Raw genomic sequence first — 21,407 nt, forward strand, 5'->3', positions numbered from 1 at the left:
TGTTGAGTGAATTTGTTTTGCGTCAGTGATGAGGATTTTATCGTAGCGATGCCCCACAGATGCTTTTTCATCATGTTGCTGTGGTACTTCTGTGACCTGTAATTGAATTAAACTCCTGCACAGCTGCAGTATAAACACACGGCCTGTTAGACCACAGCGGCCGCCACAGGTTCAACTGTTCACACATGAGCCCCTAATTTCAAAATAAGAGCGTGCTCTAAAGTTCAAACTGACATGTTTGTACGTGTGTTGTTCCTCTAGTCGTTTGTCACTCAGATGTTCAACATAGGACTGTGACTTATTGTAATCAGATGGAAAGTCAGGCTAATGTATTTTCACACTGTGGTCCGTCCACACATCGGATGTGAGTGTGTGTGTGTGTGTGTGTACATACACATTGTGTGTCTGTGTTGTGTCCCATTCTGTGGTGAAACTAAGCCACGGTTTATAAAGGCTGGCCCGACACTCCCACCACTCCCCCTCTGCCAACCAGGAGGAGGACTGTCACTGCCGAGTCAGGGCTCCTCTGTCTTCACCTCCTCGCAGCAAAGTGCCATTCATCAGTGGCGTCTTGCAGCTGAAGGAGAAAGGTAAGACTCTGCCATCGCTTCTTCTTTACTCCATGTGCAGTTTGTAGAAGGGGTCTGATCTGCAGAGTTAGTGGCTGTTTGTACATTCACTGCTGCTTCTTTGGCCAGTTTATTCCCGAACATGATGGTACCATGTCCTGGGTTTGGTTTGGCCACGAGTGACCAGCCATGAGGACAATGAGAAGACAAGCTAAATATACAGTATAACTGCATACATCCAGCTCTGTGATTATAGGTCAGTGAGGTCCTGTGCTTTCCTGAAAGGCACCAGTCTCTGTGTGTGTGTCTTGGCATTTCAGAGGTTGGTGCCTGAAATAGCTTCTAATTACTGTACAACGGCAGAATGAACTGGAAGCTATGGAGAAGGTGTGTGGGACGGCTTTGGAGTTTCATCACATGAAGATCATTTTTTTTCCTTCCATGTCAGAAAAGTAGAGTCCTGGGCAGAAGACGGCAATTATCTGTCGTCAAGAAGTGACAGCTGAAGTGCTTTGGTCAGTGGATTATTTCTGCTGTGAGTTCCTGTAAATCAGGTCTATGTGCAGAACAAAAGTACAATCTAGAAGCAATAGAACATCCAAAATGTTATCCAGCAGAGAGAGCCTGTGTGCTGTCTCTTCTTAACTTACCTGTGTGTGTAGAAAGTGTCAGGAAACTACACACCTGGAGATTATCTGCTGGATGACACAGAGATTAACATCAGATTAATCCTTTGAGCGCTGCACACACACACACACACACACACAAAAATGAATGTGACAGAATCGGAAATGTTTTTGCAAAGTGTTGGAGAGCGATGCCAGCACAGTGCAAATACAAAATAAATAAATTTGCTTATCCTTTGTAACAGTAATCTTATGAGGCTATTTTATAATGAACCATGTGAGTATGTGCTGCATGTTTACTGATACACTACTGTTCAAAGGTTTGGGGTCACTTGGAAATGTCTTTCTTTTCAGTGAAGATAACATTAGTAATCAGACCTACAGTCTAGACATTGTTAATGTGCTAAATGACTATTCCAGTTATAAAGGCTGATTTTTAATGGAATATATTCAAAGGTATACAGAGGCCCTTTACCGCAGCCATCACTCCTGTGTTCTAATGGAACATTGTGTTAGCTAATCATGTTAAAAAGCTAATTGATGATTAGGAAACTCCTGAGAAATGATGTTAGCACAGCTGAACTGTTCTCAGAACAGAGAATCAGAGAAACTTTTGAACAGTAGTGTATATAGGAAAGAAGTTAATGTCACCTTCTGTCCGCTGCTGGTCTGCTCCATAAAAACATCCAAAGGCAGCAACAACAACAAAATCAGTGCACATGTCCACCCACTATTATAGCAGAGTCATCCTGTTTTACTGTTACAAAATAAGACGACGCATTGTAACCACAATGATGGATGAACTGTATAGAAGAAAAACAATGCAGAAACATTTAGGTTTGTGTTTATGAATGTTTGTGTTGCATAATACACTGAAGGTGCAATGATCAGTAGATGTAAGGCAGTGACACAGTCTCAGGCTAATGTATTGCAGTGACCGGGCAGTATTCTGGGCTTTAGCGTAGGTGTGAGCGTGTTGGGAGTATCGGCAGCTCCGGCTCATCCCTCAGCAGTCTGTGTGTGTTTGCCTCACAGACCAGCCGAAGGCGCTGAGCAATGCCCGGCACAACATCTGCACACAAGGAATGTTCTGTGACGGTGGAGCCAGCGCGGCCTGCTGATGTGGTTGGTTGGTTTGGTCAAATGTAGAGTGAGGTTTGGGAGGAATCCAGGTTCAGTGCCCACCTATCCACACGTGTGTGTGTGTGTGTCTATAATGACTAATGTGCTTTAACATGAAAGAGAGAGAGAGGCACAGAGGGACAGATATAGGTGGACGTAAAGGGGCGTCTGTGGCGGTTTGTTCAGGATCCTGGACGAGACACTCAGATACACTCTCAGGCTGTTCACTGCTGCTGTATCGAGAACATCATGTTTTTTATACTTTAACACGGTTCATCTGTCACATGTGTGCAGGTGTTTCATGCTTTCATTAATATATAAATTATGATGACATCCACATTTCCCTTTTGGTACAATTTAAGGACTTGTTAGTGTAAGAACATGATTGGTCATGGCAAAGGGAAAATAACCTGGAGGTTCTGGTTCATTAAGTGTAACTGTAAGGGAGCCATTTGGGCAGTGATCAGCTGGAACACTCAGCTACAGAGCAACAGCGAGGCCCGAACCTGGTGGAAGTAAAGAAAGAACCCTCCTTTGAGTGAAGAAACATTTTGGTTAAACAACCTTAGGCCTCCTATTTCTTCTATGAAACGACGTGCTAACAAACTGGCTAACTGTGGAGGCTGTGTCTCAGGTCCACTCTGAGTTCCAATCAGATAAACAACAAATTGCACACTTACTATCTGAAGTAATTCATCAGTGGACTGCTGTTCAAATATATCTGCTTTAAAGAGCTGAGCTGTCTGATGAGAGAAAGGCCTGCTGTGCCAAACACTCTATACGAGGGCCTTGAAATGCATTCGCCAGAGTCCACTGCTGCTTTTATGTGCAAACCACGGCTCGTGTAGATTTACTTTGCTCTCTTGTTCTGTTCTCCACATTAATGTCGACACTTCTTCTAACACAATGCAAGCTTCTAGTTGAGACAGGGTGCAGTCAAAAAAAGTGAAACTGTGGACTTTAAAGGATCGTTTTGTTTAGTGCAGTTCTTATTAATGTGCCTTTTGTGTCAGCACTCAGCCTCTGTTATCTGACCCAGCCCCTCTGTATTATTTATGTTACTAATCCCTCCATTATGCATGATGTCACCAGCAGGTGCAGTGACTCTGACTGGGGCTTAAAACATGACACCTGTTCTCAAAACTTACAAGATGGATACATTTTTAAATGAAACAGACACGAGTGTCATTTTAAATAATAAAAAAAGACTTTATTGTAGAGACTCAAAGGAACATAAGCTGCCTACTGTAAGGATTTACATAAGAGCTGCTAATGTGATGAAGTCAGAGTGATACATGCAGCTTCCAGTTCACTGCTACAGAAGCTGTTCATCCACTTAAAGCTGTAACTATCAAAGGGGAGCCTTTAGAAAACTTTCCCTTTGCCCACATAAAACGCAGCAGAGGCCGATACCCACACAAGCTCTCCATGTCATTGAACACATATGGGCCTCGTATAGCGGCTCCACATTTAGCCCCTACAGTTAGCCCTCGTACTACCCATGCTGCCCACATGTCAGTCACATGGAGTGCACATGTGCATGCAGACCTTTCAGGCATCAGTGTTTGTGCAGCTCAGAAGTGTCATTATATTCATTACCATTGTATCATTGTGTTGTTTATGTCATACTGGTAAAGAAGCACTGAGAGGAAGTCCTGCATGAGTCTGAGAACAAGGGTACAGCAGCTGGGAGGAGACTGGAAAAGAGAGCCTGTGGTGATCCTGATCCTCCCTTGTCTTTAAACCCTCTGCCAGCACACTGCAGCCCTCTCTGCTGTGTTTATATCCCTGAGCATACCGTGCTCATGTTGTTATTTTCTCCGGGCCCTGCCTTGTGGTCGGTGGAACCGTGTTTGCACTGCAAAACGAGCACAAGTCCTGTGTCGCATGGCACAGCACGGAAACTCACAAAATCATTTTTACATGGGAGACAGTGGGGGCAGAGGGGGAGGAAGAGGAGGAAGAGGAGGAAGAGGAGGAGGAGGAAGAGGAGGAGGAGGAGGAAGAGGAGGAAGAGGAGGAGGGCAAAATCAGAGCTGTGGTAATTTCTCATGGAAGTCCACATACTGTGTGACTGTCAAGTCCTCGTCACTGGACTGCTGGACAGAGTCCATATGTCCACACATGGTAATGCTGAGTTAATGCATTCATGGACAATCTTAAAGTACAGAAACACATTTCAGCTCCATCAGACGCGACAGCCTCACGCTAGTCTGATGCCATAACATTAATTAACCTTTGAATTAACAGTCTTGTGCACAATGACACAGACTGATCTTTTCTTCCTAACAGGAAGTCCAAATTTCAAACTAATGCATTTCAACTGGAATTAGTTTTTCTAGTGAAACAAAAGTGCTCTGATACACTGACAGCACTGCTACAGGTGCACTGAAAGTATCCTATGATGCAGAGTAGTGTACAACCGATGGTCACTTAATTATTTATCTAGCCAGCGGCAAAGATTTTGCACTTTTTAATTATGCAATAACACAATTAACCCCATTACAATAGAGATGACAATGATGATGGCGGGTTTATACACCTACAACTCCCCAAGGAAAGATGAAGAAGAACAAGAGGAAATCAAGAAACAGCAGCAAACTGGAATAATGAATCATGACATGAAGGACTGGAGGACCGGACAGGACTGTGCGACAAGAACCAAAAACCTAAAACCACTCAGCTTTGAACCTTCATCTGTAACACGAGAGGATCATGGAACCAAACAAGTGTATCAGCATCACTTCTGGAGCTAGAAGAACTGATTCTGATGCCCAGAGAGATCACAGCAGCTCAGGCCAGGGTCGATTGCAGGAGTGAGTCCCTCTTTTTTATTACTGTTTCCTCAGAAACATGAGCAACAGGTGGCTGGAGAACAGGTCAGAAATCACCAGCAAACTCATTTTCACACAGGAAGAAATCACATGGTTACAGTCACTGTGTTTGATGTGGCACCGCTCTCATGTTTGAACGGATGCTGCAAAGCAGATATGCAGAGCTGGAACAGAAGCTGAACACAACAGAGGCGTCTGTGACCAAAGAAGCAAGGATAGGCCCACTGATTTATGGGTATTTATTTCAGCTTCAAGCATGAGAATGACAGAGCCAATATGAATGTTTGTCCTCTGGGTTCTCACACTGCTCTGCCTTGTTTTTCTAAAACTCATCATCTTTCATTTGAGCATCTTCAGAAGTTTGTGATGCCAACACAGCACAGCAGAAAAAACAAACATATTTATTACATCTACAGGAAGCTAGCCAGCTGCTTGTTGGCAGATAAAGGTTTGTTTGGATACAGTGTGATAAATGAATATGAATGCTTACCTTCCATTTAGGCAGGTTCGACTGGACCTCGGTGGACGGCCCTGCTTCAGAGCCATGTTTCTGTGGTCAGTGTGGAGTGCACTGCTGTTACTGACGCCGCTGGAGGCTGCAGAGGACGAAGATGTACGAGCAGGTAAGGATGGAAATGAAAAGACAAACACAAAGTTTATTTTAGGCTTGTATCAGCCTTTATACTGCATGTGTGTGTGTGTGTGCAGGCTGCAGCACAGCTGTCAATGACCTGGTGTATATTATCGATGGATCATGGAGTGTTGGCTTCTCTGACTTTGACACGGCCAAGCAGTGGCTTATTAACATCACCAGCCAGTTTGACATCAGTTCCCACTACACACAGGTAATATGATCCACATGGTCATCAGGGCCTCATTAAGATGTGTTTGTTTTACCTATTCCATCATCTTTGTCTTCTGCAGGTAGCTGTGATCCAATACAGCGATACCCCACGACTGGAGATCCCTCTGGGGAAACACCAGAGCGGAGAAGAGCTCATCCAGGCCATACAGAGCATCACATACCTGGGAGGAAACACACAGGCAGGAGAGCATGCGTTCTCTGTTTAACACTGATTTACATGAGAATATACCAAACTAAAACACATCCTATTTTCTATTTATTATATGTTGACACATGATGCACACCAATATATGAACACGTTTCAGCTGTTAGACCTCAAAGCACCGTTTAACTGCTGGTCAGTGGAGTGTTTTTGGCTGAAGGATGCATTGGGATCACCCTGTCAGGAGGATTTATAAAATATGAATACAAAAAATGATGACAGCAGTGTTCACAGGCAGCTGGAACCCAGAGATGACTTAATGCTGCACCACTGACTCCTATTGGTTGACAGGGGAACCTGCATGCAGAACAAAACAGATGTCACTCTTAAAACATTCTATAAAATCTCTTATAAAAAGCTTCACTGCTCTTCATCCCAAAAAAAAAGAAACTAATAAAGTGGTACAAGCTGAGGCTGGTTATGGAGAAGCACACACTGCACTTAAGGCAGGCCCATAGGTGCCAACATACACTCACCGCAGGTGCATCTGCAGCTGTATGACCACATAGGAACACCACAGAAGCACAGGAATGGGCTGACTTAAACACATGCTGCATGTGATGAAATCAATCCTCACAAATTTTCCATCTGATGTCACATGCTACCTTTTGAAATTCGGATAATCAATATGTTCTGATTGGTTTCTGCAGACGGGCAGGGCCATCAAGTTTGCCGTGGATCATGTGTTCTCATCCTCGGAGCGCGGCACCGTGGTGAAAAACCGCATCGCCGTGGTGGTGACTGACGGCAAATCACAGGATGATGTGGTAAATGTCACCATTCCACTAAATCACAGTGGCTCACAGTGTTAAGGCGCTTCATAAATATTACAATATATTGTATCCTTTTCTTATTGCTTCAGGTGGATGCCAGCATGGAGGCCCGAGCTCAGGGTATCACAGTGTTTGCTGTTGGAGTAGGCAGTGAGATCACCACCTCGGAGCTGATATCCATCTCCAATAAACCATCATCCACTTATGTCCTGTACGCTGAGGATTACACCACCATCGACCGCATCCGAGACTCCATGGAGCAAAAGCTGTGTGAAGGTTGGAGGAGTCTAATCCTCTGTCTATCTGCCTATCGGGTGTTTGTAATGCTACCACTACTGTGATATGGTAGTAAAGTAGGACTCTAATTCAAGAAGTTAGCACATGCAAAATCCTCAGTGAATGCTAATAAATCCATGATGATTTATGAATCCATAATCCATAAATGGACTCTTCGTTGTAGCAGGTGGTCTGATTGATTGAGAGAGCTTAGAGGATGATTTATCTTTCAAATGCCCTAAATGCTCTGTGCTGTTCTAGAGTCGGTCTGCCCCACACGGATCCCGGTGGCATCTCGGGATGAGAAAGGCTTTGAGCTGATGCTAGGCATGAACATTCAGAAGAAGGCCAAGAAAATCGCTGGCTCTCTTGCCAATGAGGCAGCCTACGCCCTTACTGCTTCCACGGACATCACTGAGAACACCAGGTATCAGACCGGCGAAATCAGAGCTGTCTGTGTCACCCCCGGTACAAAGAAATATATGTGTTCTGCTTCATTCTGTCTTAACTATAGAGAGATTTTCCCAGAAGGCCTTCCTCCATCATATGTGTTTGTAGCCACCATACGTCTAAAGGGGGCTTCCAGCAAGCTAACCTTTGACCTTTGGAGGATACTGTCAAAGGATAAGGAGATCCAGGCTGCAGTGACCCTGAGCGGAAAGGACAAAACTGTCATCTTCACCAGCACCAGCGTGACAGCGAGGGAGCAGAAAGTCGTCTTTAAAGCAGGCTTTCAGGTCGGTATCAGGTCTGTCTTTCTATGTGAGCCCTGTGACAGACTGTGTGTGCACCCGCTCACCAAACTGACAGCTGAGATAGGCTCCAGGCCTTTTTATGACCCTGTACAGAGCAAAGCAGCACGTTAAGAAGGGATGGATGTCTGTAGCAGGTCAAGACGGGAAGGTTTTCTCAGAAAATAGACTATGGGAGATTAAACCCCCATACGAGATTTGTTTTTTTAATCTTCTTCCCCCAAATAAAATGGCATTGTTTATATATTATAATATAATTGCATGAATTACACAATATTTAAAAAAAAATAATTATCTGCATCTTAGATTCCCGCTACCTGGGACTTTTCAGGTGATAAAATAAGTTTCCCTGAACTCAATTTAAAGTGTCACCATGCCGTGACACTCTCTCTACTGCCCACTTGTGGTCAAAAAACATGTGATGCAGCTTTAAAAAGCATTAATACAATGATCCATAATATGAAGAACAAAGCAGAACGGACCATGCTGTGAATATAATGAATATAATCATTCATTATATTTGCTCCTGTGAAAAGAACACAGTGTGTCATGAGGGTGCCTCATGGGATCTCAGGTTTCCCTTCATGGTAGCTGCTTTGACTGAGTCTGACTGGGATGACTTCCATCCAAACCTCATCCCCTGTTCACTCCAATGCAGTGAGAAGCAGTGATGATGTGAAGTGAAGGAAGCTCGGAGCAGGCTAAAAGAAAACGTTTCCTGCTGTAAACCACTGCCTCTCCCCCCAGTGGAAACTTAGCCGGTGGACGTGTGGTACTTGGAGCGCACGCCTCTGTTTCCATGGCAGCACGTGGTCATAATCCTGTTGGACTTGTTAGGTTGTTTTTTCCAAAAGGCGCCCACCACCCTTCTTTCCCTTCACACACCTACACTTCAGCGCGGAGCTCGGACAGGGCTGTAATTATGCTGACTTTGTTTGATTTGCTTCGGCTTGATGTGGCACGAGGTAGAAGCCTGTGATTTGTCATTTGTAAATTGGCGGCAGAGGCTGAGTCCCGTTCAAACAATAGCTGTTCTGTCTCACTGTTTGAAAAAAAAAGTTTGTGATGGAAAAAGGAGAAGGAGTTCTTGGTCTTAATACCTCACGGGGTATGACTATTTGCATTTAGGCCTTGCTGACAAAATTAGATCAGATGGAACACACCCTGACACACTCCGTGCCAACAGGATGGCTCAGTGAAAGAAGATTTGACAGGTTAATTATAAAGTTTTCACATCCAGCTTTGCTCACGAATGGAACCTTGAACAAAGCCGTGCTTCAGCCTCTCCCTTATAACATCTTTACATTAAAGAAACGTATATTCTCTTCCTCAGTCACTGTACGATGGAAAATGGCATCAGCTTAAACTCCTGGTGAGGCCGCGGCAGGTCACCGGTTTCCTGGATGATCAGTTGATCCAGGAAATTGTGTTGGAGCCAGGAGAGCCCATTTACATCAACGGAGAGACGCAGGTGTCAAAAAGACGAGCGATGGACGTCACCGTACCGGTGAGCAACACAGCATACACAAAGGAGTCAAACTAGATTCATAAATGGACAATAGTGACACCTGTGGTCATTAGATGAACTGCAACCAGCCTTTTGGGCCTTCTGTTACATGTAAAAAGCAAATTATAAATATGAATCCTTAGTGATCTCAGTCGTGATATAGTCTGGGCTACATGTGCTCACGTTGGGCTTGAATGGATCACTACACTGTAATTTTGACATTCAAGCCTAGCAATGACTGTAAATATAGATATAGAAGACACAGAATTTCATAACATCTACAGGATTAGGAGATAAAAAGCTGGATGTTTTTTATGTTCATTTGATTCAGGTGGAGATTCAGAAGCTGCGTCTGTACTGTGATCCTCATCAAAGTGAGAGAGAGACAGCGTGTGAGATCTACTCTGTGGTAAGATCTTCTATCAGCCCCTCAAATGTCACACTGAAAACTCTGAATGGCAACGACATTTATTAACATTTATTTTCTTACTTCTTCTGTCCCGTTTCTCTTGTGATACACAGGATGATGAGAGGGTAAGAACACACTCTGTCCTGCTTCTCACACATGTTCTGATACATGTAAAGGCTCTGTCAGACAGGCTGATGATCTCAGTGTGTTTGTGCATCCTCAGTGTCCTCTGAATCGAACGGCCACAGTGGACGAAGACGACTGCAACTGTGTGGTCGGTCCTCCAGGGCAACGCGGCTTGCCAGGACCTATGGTAACACAGACACACACACACACACACACACACACACACAGAGAGAGTTTACAATGATGTATGTTGCTTTCAGATGTACAAGTATAGTTAAATTTAAAATGCACCATCTTTTTCTGGTTTGCTTTTCTGTCGCAATTATCATCTATGGCACACTGTGATTACATCGCAGGCTATTACACACACACACAAACAGGGAATAGTTCCATAGAACACAGAGTGTGTTCTATGGAAAGGGAGGAGTGACCACAAATTGGAAACCAGCAAACTGCTAGTTTGTGTATATCTGATGTGGAAATGGGAGATCATACCAAAAACATACATATGAAGTCGCTGCCCTCCACTAATGATGTGTGGTTGTAATGACTCACTTCATCTGACACAGTACCATTAGCTTCACCTTGCTGACGGCAGCTCTTTAGATTTTGGTGTATGTTTGTAGAAAGATTAGACATACTGGTAACAATCAACTGCACCGCTGCCACATTCATCAGTATTCTTGTTATATTAGCATGCTAGTGTGCTAACACGTTTCCCTAAATGTGTTATTATAACTCATGACTGCTCCATCAGACTGTTTAGATGTCTAATGATGTTTGGATGCTGCAGGGTTTCCGAGGGGAGAAAGGCAGGGAGGGGCCGCCCGGACCTGATGGTAAGCCTGTAAGTGCTAATCACTCCTTCTTCTTCTTTTAATCATTCTGCTCCCATATTTGATGAACAATGTTGGACTCAACATACTGGCACTGTTCACAGGGTAAAGAAGGGGAACCCGGTGATCCCGGCCCTTCTGGATTGACGGGGCTCAAGGTAAAAAAAATATAAACTTACAAGTTCTTCTTTTAGAGCACTTTATCCAGCAGGTTTGGTTGTTTCTGTGTCTCATTTTGGCACATTAGATTTTGTATTGTACAAAAAATGGGGTCTGTATTTCAGTAAATGTGTGTCTGATGTGTCCACTCGTCCCTTAGGGTGAACAGGGCCCTGCAGGACTGAGAGGGGACCCTGGTCCTAAAGGCGACAAGGTGAGTCTATAACAGTGCTTCATCCGTTTCTTTTTGAATCTGGTGTCAACACTCTTTTTTTAATGATGCTCCCAGGGAGAGACAGGGGAACCAGGCTTACAGGGAGAACCAGGTCCCCCAGGAGCCAAGGTGAGACTGCCCACATACTTTCTGTTGTAGTTCTTTTATTATTTTTAATTATTTGAATTATTTTACTGAAATGCTGCAGGGTGTTCCTGGTGAAAGAGGTGAACCAGGACCCCCAGGAGAAACAGGACCGATGGTAAGATGGGTCCTGATGCTTTATATATATAATATTAGTGAGAGGACCGGGCTGCTTCCTTGTGTTGTTCTTGTCGTGTTTGGGATTTTCTCACAGCGGTGCAGCAGGGTGTGAAGTGAGAAAGATAATTACTGTAATGGTGTTGGATTTGGCTGCTGCTGCCTCTCAGAGTGTGTTTATCGTCCAACCAGGGGGAGCCAGGACTGCCAGGAGCGGGCGGACTGGTCGGGCCACCAGGAATAAAGGTCAGTGCTGACTGTATTTAATTCTGGAAAAAGGGGGACATCTCTAGCTGATATCATTTGTGTTACTGCTGTATGCTGCTGCATCAGCCTCCATCCTCCAGTGAGGTCCAGCAGAAGTGTTGGATGGAACACACTATAGGTTTATATTCCGTGTGAGTCATACAATAAATCCAGCAACACTCTGGTTCTGTCACTCAATGAAATTAGCACCACTTGCATGTTAACCAGCCAGCCTATGGGACATCCTCCTGTGGCACTGGACTGTGGCTAAATGAAAGAGCGAGCGCATGCACACACACACACACAGACCTGTGGGCACGCCCACCAGCTCCAAGTGTGCAGAGCTATTTTCAGTGACTCGCAGCCACACTGCTCAGTAATTGAGGACTCTTCCTGTTATCATAATAAACTACTTTCCCCAAGAATCTGGAAGTGTTCTACACCAACGGCGGTGTTCAAGGGGAGGTGGTGGGTGTGTGTGTGTGGTTTTGTTAGGACAGAAGCTACATGTTGCTTTGCTGAGTTACCATCAGCTGCAAATCACTTGCTACCAGAGCCCATTTTTTCCACTTCCCTTCAAAATGAAGCTACAGGCTGTAGCCAGATAGCTTAGCATACAATCAAAACTGGAAACAAGGGGCAACAGCTAACCAGGCTAACTCCACCTACTATTACCAAACTTATTTAAACTTTTGCTAAAGAGAATAAACATGGTGTCATTGAACATGGTGCATTTTCCTTTTTTTCCACCTAATACCTTAGTTTAGTCACAGATGATCCTTAATAATAAGACAATTTAAAGTGCTTTATATGCCCAACCTTCAGCCAGACCTCCACTCCAAACACCCTGATTCTGCTGTGTAAAGAATAAAACCACTTCCTACACCAGAACTCAGTGTTACCTGCATCTTTGTTGACAATCCCTCAGTATAGCTGCAAGATATCAATCTGCTCTGTGTAATGTTCATTTGTTATTATCTTCACAAACTTGACACGTTCAATGCAAGCTGGTTGCACCTAACTCCTCGTTAATCGGAGACACCTGTCACCCAAAGCAGCCCCGCCCTTAATTATGTAAACTAAACTTTCATATAATTGGAACAAGCTGAAAATTCAATATACCTGAAAGTAAATAAGTTGATAAGCAAAAACTTGGAGCAGAAAGTTCACCCTACAATAATCTTGATTCAGATTCTGCCTCAGATTACTGTACTTGCGTAGAATAATGGCAGAATTTACAGGATAATTAAGTAAACAAATCACAGCTGAAGAACAGCCGCTTGTGTGCCAGACGGTTGACTTGTCACCAATTCCTGGAACAAGCTGCTGACCTGAGCTGCATCACAGCTGCCCCAAAACCAACAACGAGAGTTTCAACAAAGTCAGGGAACATTGACCACTCTAATGATTAACAGGAATCACTCTGGATAACAAAACACACCACAACATACTGCATACTGTCAGTGGGGCGAAGTTCTCAGACTGACTTCAGGTAAATGATACATAACCTGCTGCGTCATTGAGATTTTGGGCTTTTACAACCATTAGGCTGCAAATCAAACAGAATCAGACTCTGTGTTTTACAAAGTTTTCCCCTTTTTGGGCCTCAAATAAAAAACTATTTTGTCTGCACGTATTTGAAGTATTCTGGGCGCACATGTTAGTTTGCTGTAATATTTGTTGACGTCTGACATGGAAGTGTTATTTTGGAACAGCATGAATATAAATAAGCCACAGGTGAGCTGCAGTTGAACAAAGTTTCAATTCAGATCCACTAAGTGGAGTCAACAGAGTGAAGCAGTTACTACGTCTTCCTGCCGCCACAGTGAGGGAAGTCTGGACTTCTTAGAGCTGACACACACCCATCACACAGGGCTGGACAATATGACTTACACAGCTGCGTCAGCTTGTACATCTACTGAAGCTGAACATAAAACCTGCAAACACTCAGACACACCAAGAGCCACTAGAGCTGTAAAATCACCAGAAGTCATTCACTTTCTATGGGCAAGAGCAACTAAGGAGACTACAGTCACAAACGCGACGAGCTACAAACGTTGAGCAGCTAGAGGTACGACTCACATCAAGAGAGACTCGTTCTGTTCATTGTTATATACAGTCTACATACTCAAACAGATGAGGAGCATAGATGACACCTAAGCTAGTTTGTCGTACAAAGTGTGACTGGTTGGCACTCAGTGAACAGAATATTTAGATGCTATCATAATTACTTTACTTTTTCCTCATTATTACTTTATGTCTACCACAAGCGCGTGCTTTGAATCCAGCAAGATACATCGACACAAAATTTTCCTGCTTCACAGTACAATTTTTACACATTTTAGCTCATGTCCAACAGCATGACGAGCTGCAAACTTTGGTCCATCTCCATGGCTGTTCATGCTCCTTGCAGCATGTTCCTGTCCTTGCTTGTGCTGTATTCACATGTTTGCTTGTGTTGTTTCTGGTTGTTGTAAAGACCCAGAGTTATTAGCATGCCGACCTTTAAGTCAAAGGAGCTTCTGTCTGCGTAGTCTGTGGTCACAGCTGGAACTATAGCATGAGGTCATGTCTTCCTCATTGTTGTTTCTGGGAGATTTGAAGTCCTAATGACCTGAGGAGGTGTTTACATTCAACAAGCTGGATTTACATTCTTCATATTTCCATAAAAAACGATGTTACACATATAGAATATAACTGAGAAATGCTCAAAATCACCTGACAGCACCGGCGACCGTCACTCCTAAACTTCCTGCAGGTAGCAAACACCCAGTGACAGTACAGCAGTAAAAAAAAAATCCAGATGTGAACCAAATTAGCTCTCAGTGTGGTCACCGCCGGAGGAAGCCTCGCTCATCAACTGTAAAGAATTTCTGCTCAACCATCCGTGACGGCTCCATTGAATGTTAATGAGGCCTGAACTTAGATATACTGTAGGAGGCTTGGGGCTGTCAGCGTGGCCTTTAATCTCACAGATAAAGCTGCTCCTTTTCCAGCGCCGTACTGTGCAGCAATTTTCAAACAATTTAGGATCTGATGTTTTACAGTCAAGTGCAGCCAGTTAAAAATGATCAGCTTTGTGGTAGCTGTAGGTCTCTTATTATCAGGCAGAACTTTCTACACCCAAAATTATGGAATTGCAGATGCAGCTGTGTGAGGCTTTTCATGTTGCAGAGGAGATAAAGATACCGTATCACACGTTGCTTCTCTGTAATTACTAATTGTATAAGAAGACATTTTGGGAAGAGGTTTGAAAGGGGAATTTTATGATCGCATAGGTTTATCAAGGCGACAAAAGCTGTTGGACTCATTAAATGATGCTGAAAATGAATGACAATGCATCTTGTCAGCCAGTTTATGTATTTTTAACCCCCGTGCTTGTAATTTAAGTTCAGAGACCTCCCTAAATACATATGGAAGTTACAACTTTCTCCATCCCTCAGGCTGTCAGACCTCCAAATTATCAGTTTGTCACCGCAAGAGGCAGATGCACAGAGCTGCCTGGGGGTCTCAATCATGGTAAAAAACAGTGATGTGATAAACCAGGAAGACCGATGAATTAACTCAAACTTCGCCTTTGCAAACAGGAAACAGCAATTTTTTTTTATTAGTATTAGTCATGAGTTATTTATAAATTTCCTGCATAGGTTACACAGACAGAAGTGGAAGAGCTACAATAAGTATTGCAGTTTACTTAGCTGTGCTGTGTTCAAGAGCATTTGTTGAAATTCTGATGAAACGTATTAGGTGAGGAGATCTGTCATTTGAAACAGGCATGTTGAGGGTTAAAAAGCACAGAACATGTCTGTGATGGAGAGACAATCATCAGTATAAATGTTCCTTCTGAAAATAAACACTTTAATAACCCTGTATGACTGAAGCAGTCCCTCCCACGGTGCTGCTTTGTAAAATAGTTCCAGAACAATGCTGAACAAATAACTGCACCATCACACATTAAGCTGTTTAATGAGGTGATTAATCACAGTGATTATGAGGGCACATTAGGTGCTGTTTTACTCATGTAAATGCGCAGAGCGAGTGAGGCAAATGAGGCGCCTCCCTGGACATGTATTGACCTCTCTGACTCTTAAGCACACACATGGGGATTAATAAATAAAACTAGCAAAGGACACAAACATGCTCCCTGGGAAAAAAAGGACATCATAGTCAGCCGAACCCAGACTTGCTGATGGTCTGCTTTTTGTCCTCTGTTTGTTTTGTTGTGGTGGGTGGACAGTCAGTCCTGTAGCAGCTGGTCAAGGTGGTGTACGCACGAGGCAGTAAAATAAACATGTCCACGGTTAACAAGAGCAATTTGAGATCCCCGACCTGTGAGTCACCATCTTCGACATCAAACCCCATGTGTGCATCAATACATCCTACAGATATAGCATCCCATAGCTTGAGTGAAGAAGGAGACATCTGGTACGACATCAAACACACTTCCCAATAACTTCTCCCAAGCCACATCTTCTATCTTCTGCTGGGGGATCTTAAGGCGTTCCCAGGCCACACAGAGCATGTTCTGTGATCCCACCAGCATGTTCTGTGTATCTCCTCCCAGTTAGATAGACCCCAAAACCACTAAAAGGAGCCCAGGAGGAATCCTTATCAGATGCCACAACCACTTCAACTGCAATGCAGCAGTGGAGCCTTGGTTGGTTTTCTTTTGGTTATCTGTCTTTCTTGTGCCCAGTTGTCCAGAATTAGTTCATCAAAGCAATGCAGCTGTCCCCATCCAAGCTTTTTTCTCAAATTCATCTCACCCTAAAGCAGGTTCAGGCCAAAAATTGAATATTCACAGAGAACCCTCAGTGTTCTTGGGCCACTCTTTTTTGAGATTCCTCCATTTCGTGAGTTCTGCCATTGTTACCAGATACTTCCTATTCTTGTTCTGTGAGTATCTCCACAAGTTTCCAGTCTCCAGGGTTCCCCCAGCACACCCAGTTCCTCCAATGTTCCCAGCATACCTTCAGTGTTCCTAGGCTCATCCAGTACTTCCAGTGTTCAGTGAGTATCTTGGGTATTCCTAGAGTACCTCTTTAAACATCCCTAGGACTCCTGGAGTACCTCCAGTGTTTCCAAAATACCAGGGTTTGAATGAGGTTTGGAATGTAGATGCTTGCTCTTTACCACAACATGTATCTTTCTCAGTAATACTGAACTGAACCAGTCTGCCCGGTAGCCTCTTGCTCTGCCTTACACCCATTCATAAACCAGCCCTTCATGATACTTGGACTTCTTTCCTTGGCTGGCACACCAGCTTACTTCCACTCTGGAGTGAACAATCCACTGTTTAGTGTGCTATAAAAGGATGTGGTCAGACACAGATTCTAATTTGTGTTCTTGTATTGTTATGCTAGCTGCCTTTATCTTTTATTGACTTTTCTTTGAAACCTCCACCAGAAAAGTTTAGCTCAAACATGTCAGCTGTCGGAGTCTGCTCAGCCTTTAACAACATGTGGCAGGGATGGAGTCGTTTGCCTACATGAAAAAAAGCCGGAATCAGACCATCTTCTGTGCTCTTGTCTATTCTCTCTCATTCTAGTCCTCCAGATTTATGTCATCTTGTCATTTATTGGGTGGTGGGCGTCTTGGCTGTGTAATTATGAGGTCTGCTGCTCTTGTGGGTTTATGTATGTAGTGCGGCGAGACACTTCAAAAGAAAACAGACGCTGTGGAGAGCTAATTCAGTTGTTTCCTTGCTGCCAACATGCAGAGCGCTGCACTTAAAATATATGCTGCTGAGACCCGGTAACCTCTGTGTCTGCTGAGAGCTCAGACAGAAGGAAAGTGGTGTCACACTTGAAGCCTCACAGAGCACTGAACCGGGTCTAAGGTTAGACCAACGCCGAGTCCATGTTAACAAGGAGGCCTGATACTACACAGTTCCTGCTGAGAGCCAAAAACCACAAATGAAGACACAACAAATACATAACAAAGACTTCATCACACTCCATGAGAACCAAGAAACAAACTTTGTTCTTGCTCTTGCCTTTTCTTCTTGGCATTGTGCAAACTGCCAAAATGTCTGCTTTTGTCGAGGTCTGCACAGCTGCTGATGATTAGTTCATCCCCACGTTTACACATAGCCGGGTATTTTGAAAAACAAATATTTCCTTCAATCTATTTTCCAAAATAACATCGTGAACACATCGTTTTCAAAAAAGATGTCAGTTTACATAAACCTGCATAAATACACTTCCAAGAGCTGTCATGACTACGCCAGGCCTGTGGGTGGCAGTGTAGGAGGAAGGATACAGCCGTGCAAGCCAGTCAGAAGCCTCATCTATGCAGTCTGGCTCTTTGAATCACCTGGAGACCTAACATGTCTCTGCTCCTCTACATAGTAAGAGGTCGTAGACTCACTGGTAAGCGTGATAATGTACGGTAGCTGAGAAGGGCCATGCAAAACCCACAAAAATACAAAAGCCTGAGAACAGAAGGTAGTGATGAATCTGGCAGATTCACATCTTTTTGCCTACACAGTTAATGAGGAGGAGACATTTATCAGAACAACTTTGGTACTAATGTCACTAGATATCTCTGCAACACAACAAATCTTTCACATAACTCCATAAAATGTGAGTTGTGTAGAAATGAGCAGGTTCTTTAGTGTAGCAGGCAGACCTGTGTCACATCTCTGCATGGAACCGGACAAATGAATGGCCTACACTACCAGAATACATTTTACAGCTTGTTTCACATGTTCATTGCCAGTACCAGGGTACTACAGTGGACCACACTGGAACCAGTTCACATACCGCTGCTGTCGTAACACGGTCAACAAACACGGTTATTTAACAGAGAGGTCTGAGAGGACGCTGGTGTCTTCAGGATGGTAAAATTTTATGTTCTTGGTGTGTTGTGGCTTAAAATGTGTTTGTTTGTTGCTTTTCATTTTTACTTTAACAAGCTGGTGATGTTTTTATTTTGCGAGACCTCTGGCCACAGGAGTCGCCGCATGAGCCGTGTCCATGCGTCAGTATAGAACCACCACCACAGATAAACTCACGACACACATTGCTTCCAAGCGGCTCACACAGATAGACAGAGAACAGTTATAGGTATCTGACCTGATTTCACACTGACATGTGTGTTGTATCCTCAGGGAGAAATGGGTGACGCTGGCCCGGCTGGTGCTACAGGAGCTCAAGGTGCCCCGGTGAGTGGATTACATGTTACACATCTTGACGTGCTGGTGGAAAGTAACTAAGTATTTGCACTTCTTTACTGTACTTAAGTAATTTTTTATGTATTTATACTTTACTTAAGTGAAAATAATAGTGCATACTTTATACTTTTACTCCATTACATTGTGCAGCTATTACCTGTACTTTCTACTCCACTACATGAGTGAGTACTTATATACATATATATGTACATATATTTTGCTGGGTATTTGTACTTAAGTACCAAGCTTCAGTACTTCCTCTACCGCTGCTCATAGAACACATGATATATTTATATGTATTAAAACAAAATCTTCCATGTGGTCCTATAAGGATTTGAAGGAAAGTGTAACCTGGATGTAAACACAGGCTCGGATTAATTGCTGCTTTGACAAACTGCTGTGTGGTTGTAAACCCACTGCCCACACACCACACACATGAAACTGGTTGTACAAAGTGTCTGAGTAATGCACAGTTGAAGCCTTGCTCTGCATCAGAATATACTGTAAATATTGGCTGCTGTATTTGTTTTTTCTGTTGAAAGCTGCACGGATTGTCGGATGTATTGACATTTAGACAGATTCAGACACGTAAACAGCGTCTCCTGGGGTAATTACTTCCTCATTACCAACACAGAAAGCAGTCAAAGCCTCCGTTCACTCAGATTTACTCAGAGTACAAGACAGGTGAATTTGACAGAAACAACCTCTTACCTTACTGTTAACAGAAAAATATGTCACTCAAAACGCAGTGTGTATATGCTTTCACTCTAGCAAACATTGTTGAGTGCATTTCATAGACCTTTACTAAGTAATTTTTTGAAATGAAGAATTGTCTACACCTCTGTGGACTTCTTGTTCCTGCATTTGTCGGTGGATGGCTGCACAGATAGTTTTCTTTGGTTTCCTCCCACAGACCAAAGACACACGTGTTAGGTTTGTTGGTGATTTTAAATTGTGAGTTTGAATGGCTGCCTGACACTCTGTGTTAGCCCTGCAATAGACTGGTAACCTGCCCAGGGACAGGCACCAGACTCTGTATGGATAAAGCGAGTCAATGGATGCATGTTGCAACATTTGATTTGAAACAATTGCACATTGATTGCACATAATGTTTAGTTGACAAACACTATGCACAATCAGTGCTACAATGAGCCTTTATTGTTATTTTTCCCCCTAAAACGAGGTCCCATGGTTAAGAACTTTTCACTAAGTGTATGTTTACATCAGGCAGACAGGGAGACATATGGAAAGTTTACATATCTTCACACTAACAGGATGCAATTCTAAATGTTCACACTTTTACATCCCATGTTTCTAAGTGTGAGCTGCTAAACTCATCAGTGTCACACCCCACAGCCTCACACTGGGTAACATAACATGGAAAATACACACAAACTGGAAAGCCTGTTTTTTATGTGTTTTCTAATTACAGAGGAGTAGATGCTAACACCCAGACACTCACTGACACATAGTTTGCTGATGCAGCACTCACACACGCTTCCTCATTTCTGTGCGCACACATAGGGCTCCATGCACAGCGCGATAGTATCGCATGCTGCACAGCTCCCCAAGCCAAACCCCTTGTTCTTAATCAAGCCGGTGTTTACATGCTGACTCTGAATGCTGCTTTTACTATTGTAAAGACTTTTACAGCCATGCTACATATGAGCTCTTATTGCCTTGTAACAAAAGCTGCATAAAGCCGACTTCACGTCAGGATGTCTGATTATCACACAGTCTCTGACGAGGCTCATTTAAACCTACAGTGAAGAATCCTGCTCTTATTTTCCACTAACACCTCAAGCAGGGCCTGTTCACCACACTGATCCCAACTGATCCTCCTCAGCTCAGCTACAGCACCTCTTTTCCCCTCTCTGGATCCTCAGTTCATCTGTCACCCCACCCTCTGCCTGCACCGCCCTCCGCTCACCTCAGGGTGAAGGTATGATGGCGCTTCGATAAGCAGTTTGTGCTGAAGACAGATCATATATCATCCATCCATGGGGTTGCGGGTGCATTGCTGAGAGATGGATGACTAAGACCAATGTTTCGATGCAGGGCCCGCTTCTCTCTGATGTGTTTGTGAATTTTTCGGAGTTATCGCCCTGATCAGTGCACTCTGGAGACCTTCCTCCCCGGTGCCTAACAAGCCTCGGGCTTCACGCATCAGTTTTTAATTGAAGTTTCAGTGTTCGGTTGATCTTGTTGATGTTAAACAGCCCTGATGCTGTTACCAAAAAGTAAAGCCACCATGTCAGACACCTGCTGCTGTCCGGATCTATCAGACCTACTTAAACCCAGAGGATTACACTCGGTTTACCTTATCACACACAGCAAACTTATCTGTAATGGAATCACCAGTGCAGGTTCACATAGAATCCAAAACAGCTCATCCTTCTCCATCTGACATGTGAGGAGTCAATGCTTCCACAGAACTAAGTTACATGAGCCAGACT

At 43.7% G+C, this 21,407-nt stretch overlaps 1 protein-coding gene across 1 annotated transcript in view; it reads left to right on the forward strand.

Moving 5' to 3' along the window:
- Positions 1-574: 574 nt before the first annotated feature.
- The window catches only part of LOC114453403 (collagen alpha-1(XXI) chain-like), a 38,694-nt gene continuing 17,861 nt past the window's right edge, over positions 575-21,407 (forward strand). The window contains exons 1-19 of the mRNA XM_028433280.1: positions 575-590; positions 5,653-5,774; positions 5,860-5,996; positions 6,076-6,195; positions 6,869-6,985; positions 7,081-7,267; positions 7,529-7,694; positions 7,782-8,004; positions 9,353-9,526; positions 9,858-9,935; positions 10,049-10,060; positions 10,159-10,248; positions 10,855-10,908; positions 11,002-11,055; positions 11,217-11,270; positions 11,346-11,399; positions 11,479-11,532; positions 11,724-11,777; positions 18,889-18,942. Coding sequence (XP_028289081.1) covers positions 5,696-5,774; positions 5,860-5,996; positions 6,076-6,195; positions 6,869-6,985; positions 7,081-7,267; positions 7,529-7,694; positions 7,782-8,004; positions 9,353-9,526; positions 9,858-9,935; positions 10,049-10,060; positions 10,159-10,248; positions 10,855-10,908; positions 11,002-11,055; positions 11,217-11,270; positions 11,346-11,399; positions 11,479-11,532; positions 11,724-11,777; positions 18,889-18,942 — 1,761 coding nt within the window. The 5' untranslated portion in view covers positions 575-590; positions 5,653-5,695. The remainder of the gene's footprint in view (positions 591-5,652; positions 5,775-5,859; positions 5,997-6,075; positions 6,196-6,868; positions 6,986-7,080; positions 7,268-7,528; positions 7,695-7,781; positions 8,005-9,352; positions 9,527-9,857; positions 9,936-10,048; positions 10,061-10,158; positions 10,249-10,854; positions 10,909-11,001; positions 11,056-11,216; positions 11,271-11,345; positions 11,400-11,478; positions 11,533-11,723; positions 11,778-18,888; positions 18,943-21,407) is intronic.

This window comes from Parambassis ranga, chromosome 20 (genome assembly GCF_900634625.1).
Source record: "Parambassis ranga chromosome 20, fParRan2.1, whole genome shotgun sequence".
NCBI lineage: Eukaryota > Metazoa > Chordata > Actinopteri > Ambassidae > Parambassis > Parambassis ranga.